We start from the raw sequence: 11,031 nt of genomic DNA on the forward strand, positions 1-11,031 counted from the left end.
AGTCATTAAACAACATAATAGGGATTTATGTCAATGTAATCAAGATGTACATTACATCCCACATTCCAGTGGGATGACTGCATGGGATTTCTACTAATTCTACTGGGTGCATCCAATGGCAATGTGTGCGATAGGTAATGCCAGGAGCTGCTTGTGGATTATTACAGCTCTAATGTAGTTACACCTCCGACACTACCTAAACAAAAACAATGAAAAGCTATGTGTTTGTTGGCTAACGAGGGTTACTGCTAATCTGATTCTGGCCAAGAAGTGAGTAGAAAATGTCTGACTAAATAAGTATGGATAGCATTCTTTTACAGTGTCTTAAGAGCAGGACAGGTGGTCCAAGTCACGAGAGCTGCCTTTATTATTGTTGTTGTTGTTTTAGCCAGAGTCTGGGCTTGCTCAGTGTTCATAGGGCCACTGATCTGATGATATGTGAGGGCTCTGGCTTCCCAGGTTGCTTCTTGGCCTCCAAAGAGTCCACCCCGGGCTTGTCCTGTGAGCTGGGTGCATTCAGAGGGAGGAACGGCACATATCGAACCCAGGTGTAGGAGGAGAGGCAAGAGCTGATTCCAAATGGAAGGTTATACACCTCGCTACTCTCCAAGGTGTTGCTGGAGTCGTCCAGGTGGATCTTGTTCCAGGCTATGATGCCTCGCTCTCGCTTGGTTCCTGTGTGGCACAAAGCAGTGGCATTAGAATGCTTCAACTCACCTATAACAGAGACTTGTGAATCTTAGGAAAGATGTGTAATGTTTTTGAGGTCTGGGGAGGAGATTAACTAACACTGAATATATACTCTTTACCTAATCATTACTCTATGTGAAACAGTTGGATAGATATTCCCCCTTATTCCTGGGTGGAAGCTTACCAGGAATGGTGTTGTCAAGGAAGAACCCGAAGAAGCCTCCAACAAACATGCTGGTTGTCAGAAGCACCTGCAGCAGTTGGTCCAGCTCGACCACACCTGACAAAGAGAATAGAGTTCATCACACTGGGCCAATTCACATACTAGAGGAACCTTAGATCTCCATGTTGATCTTCTGTTGAGCTTTTCCCCAGCTTTTTTGAAGAAGTTTGAATGTTTTGTTTTACAGTGTTACATGCGTTATCTGCTCTGATACCTGTTGCTATGGCATCTGGGTTCTTGAATATCCAGTTTGGAATGACCAGTCCGGAAAACATGGAAAACCCAAAGATAAAGATGTTCCGGGAGGAGTTCATGTCTGCATACTGTCAAATGATAAGGAGAGAGGAGATGACAAATAAACAGAGCCAACCAGTCATTAGGGTTGCAAAAGTCCAATAGCTTTCCCCAAATTCCCATATTTTCCATAGATCCTGGTTGGAAGATTCCCGGAGATCCTGCTTATTCCCTCCTGATACCAGACATATTTTAACTGGGATTTCTGGAAAACCTTAGAATTTTACCTGAATTTTGCAACCCTACTTGTCAGTAAAGACCTGAATGAAAAAGCCTTCATATGCTAAATGTCTTGTGGCCATTGTACAATAACAATGGGTAAATAAACCTAGGCAACTGTCTAAACTGGTGTGAGTCTCCACAGGAGTTTACCTGCAGATTTGAAACTCCAGCTGCAGATATGACCCCAAACATGACCAAGAACATTCCTCCAACCACAGGTGTGGGGATGGTGGTGAAAATGGCTCCAATTTTACCAAACAGTCCCATGATGATCAGCAAGACGCCACCAGCAATGATCACCATTCGGCTGCCCACCTGCAAGAAAAGAGAACATTGTTTATTGAGACTGTTCACAGCTAATAGCTTTTATAAGTTCCATATTCCCAAAAAACATTGATTCATCTCAGTTTAACATCTAAAAACAGATTCTATATTGAAAAATAGCCCATCTCACCTTGGTGATCCCCAATGCTCCCACATTCTCACTGTAGGAGGTGGTTCCGTTGCCTGTGCCCCAGGCCCCAGCCAGCAGACAGCCAAGCCCCTCGATGCCAATGCCCCTGTTGATGGCATGTTTTGGGGGAGGAGGGGCCCCTGACAGCCTGGCACAGGCGTGGTAGTCCCCCACCGACTCTATCATGGAGGATATCACCCCAGCCAAGATTCCTACCACTCCTGCCAGGCTCACTGTTGGTAAGCCCCACTGACCTGAGTTTGGGTGGTCCAGTTAATGTATAATCCATTAGGGTCTTTTTAATAATGCACATATCAATAAACCATACATATTCATTACCCATATAGTGCAAAGGGTTAGGGTTAGGGCTAGAATAGGTGATAAGCCCTGAGTTTTTCCTGACCATGTGACCTGACCATGTAACCAGACCATGCGACCTGACCATGTGACCTGACCATGTGAACAGACCAGGAAAAACGTATCCAAACATCTGATTATCAGGTTATGGAGTTGTTGCTTATGATCCCCCCTGAGCGGCTGTGCCTCCTACCTGGGTATGGGAATCTGAACCAGGGGGCCTGGACTATGACATCCCCTTTCAGGTCTGTGCGAGCCAGGTAGCCATATTGCCCCGGCTGTGAGGGCAGGACGTCAGAGATGGTGAAGATGTAGCAGATCAGCCATGACAGTGTGATGCCAAGGAGCACCTGAGGAAGACGTCACATACAGTACATGTAAATATGTTACACCAGTCATTATTAGGATCAGGACTTTTTCCAGACCACAGAAACTGACCAGGGAAAACTCTGGGTCCTATATAAGGGCTTGAGAGAACAGTGAACAGCTTTGAGTCTTAATTTTCCAATGGACTTACTGGTAGAATCTGGAAGATGTAGATCTTGGTGGTGTGGAGTTTCTTGGTCTTGCTGTATGTGGGAAATGGTACAGGGATGTGTCGGAGGTACTGGGAGAACAGGATGATCAGAGCAGTCGTCCTGTAGGAAAGAGACTAACTCTGTTCACAAAGCAGAATGTGCCCTCTAGTTATGCACTTAGCATGGGTACCATCTTACAGTATGTAGCCATTGACATGCATGAATTCATAGCTACGCCAAACCTGGTCTGGGACAGCTAGAGGGTGAGTATGCTTTTGTTACAACCCTAAATCCAGAGTTTTAATGCGGAGCAGGAACACAAACCTGCACACCATATGGCTCTCCAGGTATCCAGATTGATGATTACAGGCTCGTGGGGGTTTGGAAGTAAAACCCATAAATCAGACTTAAATAACCATACTGAGATGTACATACATAGTTGAGATGCCCCAGTGGTTCCCTGCATTCATTCCAGCTGAGTCGTATAGGGACAGGCCAATCAGAGAGATGGTGGGTGCGATGGTGAGGGGGCCAATGAAACGCATGAAGAGACCGATGAGGCCAGAGAAACCCACCAGGACCTGGAACAAGGAGCCCACCATGATGGAGCCCTGTAACTGTAGAGGAATGAACCACATAAGCATATACACACAATCAATAACCACAAGAAGATGGGAAATCCTATAGATGGGAATCCTGTAAATAATGGGTTGTCAAGGGTTATTAAGAAATGTGGCTAAACTCGCCCTTTCTCTCAATAAAATACACTGAGTGTACAAAACATTAGGAACACCTTCCTAATATTGAGTTGCAACCCCTTTTGCCCTCAGAACAGCCTCCATTCGTTGTGGCATGACTCTACAAGGTGTCAAAAGCATTCTACAGGGATGATGGCCTATGCTGACTTCAATGCTTCCCATAGTTGTGTCAAGTTGGCTGATTGTCCTTTGGGTGGTGGACTGTTGAGCATGAAAAACTCAGAGGGGCTGCAGTTCTTGAGACACTCAAACCGGTGCACCTGGCACCTACTACCATACCCTGTTCAAAGGCACTTAAATATTTTGTCTTTCCCATTCACCCTCTGAATGGCACACATATACAATCCATGTTCAATTGTCTCAAGGCTTAAAAATCCTTTTTTAACCTGTCTCCTCCCATTCATCTACACTGACTGAAGTGGATTTAGCAGGTGACATCAATAAGGATTCACCTGGTCAGTCTATGTCATGGAAAGAGCAGGCGTTCCTCATGTTTTGTACACCCTGTGTACTGTTTATGCCATTTAGCAGACGCTTTTATCCAAAACTTACAGTCAGTACATACATTTTACAATATTGATGGTTCCGGGAATCAAACCCTGGCACTACAAGCGCCATGCTCCTCTCTCTCTCTCTCTCTCAAGTGTGTCACTCACCGCTCGCATGCGGCTCTGCCACACCTCTACATACTCAGGAGAGGTGGCATTGACCAAGGAAGCGTTCTGGGTCCAGGCAGGGCATGTCCACTCTGGCATCGACAGCATGGCCATAGAGGGAGCCAGCAAGGTGAAAGTACCCCCCTGCAGAATGGGCAGTCTGAGGGGTAGAGAGAGAGAAAGCACGAGAGAGAGGGGGGGGGGGTATGATGTCTGAAATCACAACTGCAAAGATGTTCTGTCTAAAGTGTAGAGACTAGTACATAAGGAATTCATCCCCATAATCAATTTCACAGTGAATTAGGATGAATTTAAAACCCTTTGCTTTGTAGTTTCATCTGAAACAGACTTGTCTTGTACAGTAGTACAAGACAATCATCCAAACAAAAGTTGCCTTTTATGAATCAACCCCTCCTTTTCTTCCATAGAGAACAGTCTCAATCAACTCCCAGCCAAAGTGCAAGTCCTTAGTTAATCCGATCCAAAACACGCAACCTCCAGGTTCAAACAGCATGGCCTGAATCACACAGCACATTGTTTCTCTAGATCTAATTTTAGGCCTTGAAGGGCTGATTCAAATCTTGTGAGGACGTTATGTAAAAACCATGTATTTCCAATCAAGACTCCTACAGGTTAATGTAATGACTATCTGCTGTGTCTCCATCCTCTGATACATTAGGCCCCACTTTCAATTATACTATTGTTGACAGATGGATCAGTAATGACAATGGACCCACTAAATACAGTGAAGTGGTCGTTTGTCTGTGTAAATGTTGACTCCTATGGCATTACAATACAATTAGCTAAGTTTCTAACTGACACGTATAAATGTGTCACATCTCGTATCCTGATCAGGGCTGTGCTGGAGTTTCACTCCCTACTAGCGAGTTCAACACATCCATTGTTTTCCTCACAGCGGACCTCCAGGCTTTTGGAGATATTTGCCTGCAGGAATGTGGACTTAATGTGAGCTAGTTTATCAACCTAATAAGATGGAAAGTCCTACCTAATCCTGTTATGATGATATGATGCAGAACTGGGTCAGGTTATGGTTGGCCAGGTTGGACCTGGGCAGCTGGGCAGTGCCATACATGGCCTTACTGTACACCATAGACAGAACAACACCTTGCTTACAGTACACCATATATAGAACAACACCTTGCTTACAGTACACCATACTGTAGATAGAATAACAACTTGCTTACGGTACACCATAGATAGAACAACACCTTACTTTTGTTACACCATAGATAGAACAACACCTTGGTTACAGTACACCATAGATAGAACAACACCTTGCTTACAGTACACCATACTGTAGATAGAATAACAACTTGCTTATGGTACACCATAGATAGAACAACACCTTGCTTTTGGTACACCATAGATAGAACAACACCTTGCTTTCGGTACAACATAGACAGAACAACACCTTGCTTAAAGTAAACCATACTGTAGATAGAATAACACCTTGCTTTCGGTACACCATAGATAGAACAACACCTTGCTTTTGGTACACCATAGATAGAACAACACCTTGCTTTTGGTACACCATAGATAGAACAACACCTTGCTTTTGGTACACCATAGATAGAACAACACCTTGCTTTCGGTATACCATAGCTAGAACAACACCTTGCTTTCGGTACACCATAGACAGAACAACACCTTGCTTAAAGTAAACCATACTGTAGATAGAATAACACCTTGCTTTCGGTACACCATAGATAGAACAACACCTTGCTTTTGGTACTCCATAGATAGAACAACACCTTGCTTTTGGTACACCATAGATAGAACAACACCTTGCTTTTGGTACACCATAGCTAGAACAACACCTTGCTTTCGGTACACCATAGCTAGAACAACACCTTGCTTTCGGTACACCATAGACAGAACAACACCTTGCTTAAAGTAAACCATACTGTAGATAGAATAACACCTTGCTTTCGGTACACCATAGATAGAACAACACCTTGCTTACGGTACACCATAGATAGAACAACACCTTGCTTTCGGTACACCATAGATAGAACAACACCTTGCTTTCGGTACACCATAGATAGAACAACACCTTGCTTTCGGTACACCATAGATAGAACAACACCTTGCTTTCGGTACACAATAGATAGAACAACACCTTGCTTACGGTACACCATAGATAGAACAACACCTTGCTTTCGGTACACCATAGATAGAACAACACCTTGCTTACGGTACACCATACTGTAGATAGTTGTTGTTCTATCATTTTCCATTCTCAGTCAGAAAATAGATGTTTCTGAGAAGAATCTAGCACTTGCATACCATACTAAGATCTAGCTAGTGCACAATAATGGCACATGCTTTAATAACCTAAAGCCCCAGTGCCCACTGCATAATATCCTATTGTGTGAGGCTAATGCCTCACACGGACCGGAAAAACATGCTTCAAAGGTCAACAGAGGCTTAGAAGGAAACTTAAGAACCCATAGTATACAGCCCAGTTCAGGGGTGTCAAACTCATTTTGCCCCGGGGGCTTCATTCTGTCTTCAACAAGGTCTGGAGGGCTGCACTACATTATTATTTTTTCCATCGCGGTCAAAATTTGCTAAACAAATTCCTCTATCTATCCATTGTTTTGGGAATTTTCGATGCTCCCTGACTGTCTAGCGTTCTTTTGGGTGATTATCAGCGAGCTGATAACATGTCTACACAGTTTGGATTTGGTTTCATTGGTTTTAAAAAGTATATTGATTTCATGGAATTTATGGCACTTTGTTTTGATTCCAACATGACAAGACAACAAGGAGATGCCAAGCCTCACCCTCTACCTGTATGGTGTCTCCACATATCATGGGTAACTCCACCTTCACAAGAGGTTATCTCTTTAAAGTCCATCTTCATTGACCATATCAAGTTTGGCCCCTTTCTTCTTTCTTCCCCTTGCTGTAGGCCCCCTTTATGTCAACAGTCACTCTGTTGTTGCTGATGAATGATTGGCCCAAAGCCATATCCAACCAACCCCAACTCCCCTCCTCACCTGATTCCAAAGGTGACCTGCAGCAGGGTGCACACGCCTGACACAAAGAAGATGGTGCTGATAAGGTGACCCTGGGTCAAGCTGTCATGCTGCAGACACAGACCCTGAGACAGGATCAGAGGGATGGCGATGATCCCTCCAAACGCTGTCAGGCAATGCTGAGGAGAGACAGGGAGGATGGAGGGGAGAGAGGAAGAAGAGGAGATGCACTCATGAGGATTAAACCCACCGAGGATACTGAAGCCAAGATGAGCAGCTGAAATCACAGGTACAGGTTCAGTGTTTGCCATCAGCCTCAACAAAAATCTCGCTGTTGAATATTTAAGTTTGAGGTCCTCATGTGACTTGGTGGCTTTCTTTTTAATTTGAGCCCAAATGAATCCTGGGAAACTAGGTTATTTGACTGTTCATCCAATTGATTACACGGCCTAATCAAATCAATGGAGCCCCAAGGAAACCCATCCTCAGCTGCACCCAGGACAACCTCTACCAGTGAACCTCAATTATACAAAGTAGGGCTTTGAACTACCTGGATGCCCAGAATGATGCAAAGGTACCAGGGTGGGATGTCTGTGACACAGTAGGCCAGTTTGTTCTTGTCGTCCTCCTCAGAGAGGTCGGAGCCCTCTCCATCCTTCTCCAGATCACAGAAACGCCCATCAATCTACAGGACAGAGACCAGGGTCGCATTCATTGGGGTACAAATGGGTCTGACAGACATAATATCACTCATAACACAGGCATAATATCACTCATAACATAAGCTTAAAACCTTTTAATGCAGTGAGCTAAATTAGGGTCACACAGAGTGATTCTTGGTAGTCTTAAATAAATCTACTTTGAAACTAAAGTATATACCTCACACACTTACAAAAAGGGCTTAAAAAAGAAGACACCTATACCATGTCAGATATTGAGTTGAAATGTATTTCATTTTGAGTTTGCATCCCAATATTACACTTTATTTACATTACAGAAGACTTAAATACAACAAAACTGTTTGACATAGAAACACTGAATTTTCATCTTAAAAAAAAAAGTATATTGATGCTGAAATTATGAATAACATTTCACCCATGAGGCCAACGAGGGCACTTTTGGTCATTCACTGCAGGAAAGGGCTACTATCACCCATAGGGGTTTTAAATGATTGACTGAAAGTGTTTTATTAAGACATTCTGGAAACCCGTGTCACGTATAGTTGTATACCAAAGCCAGCCTATCAATGCTTGCTGAATAGATTTACTCAGAGATGTGTGTAGACTGTTTGCTTACACTATGGAAGTTTACTTGCTAATGTTTTTGTCAAATTTGACTTGAATGTTGACTGTATAGCGTACAGTATATGATATAAGATTAATACATTTCTTATCTCATTAAACTACACAAATCCTTTATTTCAGGCAAACATTATATGATTTTGATCATGGGGTTGGGGAGGTGTGCCCCTTTCTGTACAATTAGCTGATTTCTGGACAATATTTCTGCAGAGAATAAAAGCCTTATTAGCTACTTCTATACACAATTATAAACTACAAATTAGTGGCTAATATGTGTAGCTAAATACATTTTCATGGCTTTCAGGGACAAAATCAATTATGTGTGTCAATAAATCAACAAATCCCAACAACTCGCATAGAAACCCAGTATCCTTCAAGTTTCTTCTTGCCCCTTACTGTTTCCTGTCATTTTGCCGTCAATTATTTGCACCAGAGAGCCATTATAAGTAAGTTATGCATGAGGGACTAATTGTGGGTCAGGTGATCGCACCGACAGAACCGTATAGAAAGTTAACAACACTTCTCAGGCTAATAAGAATGAGCAGCTTCATTCTGCTCAACCAAACCCATATAATAGAGCACACATCCTATTTCAAGGTATACATGTGACGGTTGGGTTGACGTAGCATTCATATAAACAAGACCCATTCTAAGGAATTCAAGTCACTCAGTTCTTATGACTTCACTCAGCCTTCTTGGAAATGATTAACTTACTATTGTAGCCCGTTACATTATTACAATACTACAGTATGCAATCTGAAGAGTACCACATGTGTTATGATATGGTAATTAGTTAAGAGGAAGAGCTCAATATATCACCAAGGCTGAAAATCACTGGGAATTTGTTTCTTTGTTTGAGTTTACACATTCATCTATGTTTGTAAGTTTGTTCTTGTCGTCCTCCTCAGAGAGGTCGGAGCCCTCTCCATCCTTCTCCAGATCACAGAAACGCCCATCAATCTACAGGACAGAGACCAGGGTCGCATTCATTGGGGTACAAATGGGTCTGACAGACATAATATCACTCATAACACAGGCATAATATCACTCATAACATAAGCTTAAAACCTTTTAATGCAGTGAGCTAAATTAGGGTCACACAGAGTGATTCTTGGTAGTCTTAAATAAATCTACTTTGAAACTAAAGTATATACCTCACACACTTACAAAAAGGGCTTAAAAAAGAAGACACCTATACCATGTCAGATATTGAGTTGAAATGTATTTCATTTTGAGTTTGCATCCCAATATTACACTTTATTTACATTACAGAAGACTTAAATACAACAAAACTGTTTGACATAGAAACACTGAATTTTCATCTTAAAAAAAAAAGTATATTGATGCTGAAATTATGAATAACATTTCACCCATGAGGCCAACGAGGGCACTTTTGGTCATTCACTGCAGGAAAGGGCTACTATCACCCATAGGGGTTTTAAATGATTGACTGAAAGTGTTTTATTAAGACATTCTGGAAACCCGTGTCACGTATAGTTGTATACCAAAGCCAGCCTATCAATGCTTGCTGAATAGATTTACTCAGAGATGTGTGTAGACTGTTTGCTTACACTATGGAAGTTTACTTGCTAATGTTTTTGTCAAATTTGACTTGAATGTTGACTGTATAGCGTACAGTATATGATATAAGATTAATACATTTCTTATCTCATTAAACTACACAAATCCTTTATTTCAGGCAAACATTATATGATTTTGATCATGGGGTTGGGGAGGTGTGCCCCTTTCTGTACAATTAGCTGATTTCTGGACAATATTTCTGCAGAGAATAAAAGCCTTATTAGCTACTTCTATACACAATTATAAACTACAAATTAGTGGCTAATATGTGTAGCTAAATACATTTTCATGGCTTTCAGGGACAAAATCAATTATGTGTGTCAATAAATCAACAAATCCCAACAACTCGCATAGAAACCCAGTATCCTTCAAGTTTCTTCTTGCCCCTTACTGTTTCCTGTCATTTTGCCGTCAATTATTTGCACCAGAGAGCCATTATAAGTAAGTTATGCATGAGGGACTAATTGTGGGTCAGGTGATCGCACCGACAGAACCGTATAGAAAGTTAACAACACTTCTCAGGCTAATAAGAATGAGCAGCTTCATTCTGCTCAACCAAACCCATATAATAGAGCACACATCCTATTTCAAGGTATACATGTGACGGTTGGGTTGACGTAGCATTCATATAAACAAGACCCATTCTAAGGAATTCAAGTCACTCAGTTCTTATGACTTCACTCAGCCTTCTTGGAAATGATTAACTTACTATTGTAGCCCGTTACATTATTACAATACTACAGTATGCAATCTGAAGAGTACCACATGTGTTATGATATGGTAATTAGTTAAGAGGAAGAGATCAATATATCACCAAGGCTGAAAATCACTGGGAATTTGTTTCTTTGTTTGAGTTTACACATTCATCTATGTGCAGAAAATGCATTACATGTGTTCCCTCAGAACCTGTACCTGTAATAGGTGGCGCTCGCAAATGTCCGTCTCCGATACTAAGAAAACTATCATTGTTGAATA

At 42.0% G+C, this 11,031-nt stretch overlaps 1 protein-coding gene across 1 annotated transcript; it reads right to left on the reverse strand.

Annotated features, from left to right (window-relative positions):
• Positions 1–5: 5 nt before the first annotated feature.
• On the reverse strand, positions 6–7,916 carry LOC112218760 (solute carrier family 23 member 2-like). The gene is made up of 12 exons (XM_042301176.1): positions 7,911–7,916; positions 7,725–7,859; positions 7,196–7,353; positions 4,173–4,332; positions 3,194–3,375; positions 2,758–2,878; positions 2,434–2,590; positions 1,884–2,137; positions 1,580–1,744; positions 1,128–1,236; positions 875–970; positions 6–675 (listed from the first exon to the last, which is right to left on the reverse strand). Exons 1-12 carry the CDS (start codon positions 7,914–7,916, stop codon positions 413–415), a joined length of 1,806 nt encoding a protein of 601 aa, XP_042157110.1. The 3' UTR covers positions 6–412.
• Positions 7,917–11,031: the final 3,115 nt, after the last annotated feature.

The sequence above is a fragment of the Oncorhynchus tshawytscha genome, linkage group LG19 (assembly GCF_018296145.1).
Source record: "Oncorhynchus tshawytscha isolate Ot180627B linkage group LG19, Otsh_v2.0, whole genome shotgun sequence".
Lineage (NCBI taxonomy): Eukaryota > Metazoa > Chordata > Actinopteri > Salmoniformes > Salmonidae > Oncorhynchus > Oncorhynchus tshawytscha.

Excerpts from the sequence above, each read along its gene's own strand:
- LOC112218760 (XM_042301176.1), bottom strand. Across the intron at positions 7,354-7,724 it reads GCATCATTCTGGGCATCCAG|CATTGCCTGACAGCGTTTGG; the intron begins GTAGTTCAAAGC and ends GTCTCTCCTCAG. Across the intron at positions 676-874 it reads CCTTGACAACACCATTCCTG|GAACCAAGCGAGAGCGAGGC; the intron begins GTAAGCTTCCAC and ends TGTGCCACACAG.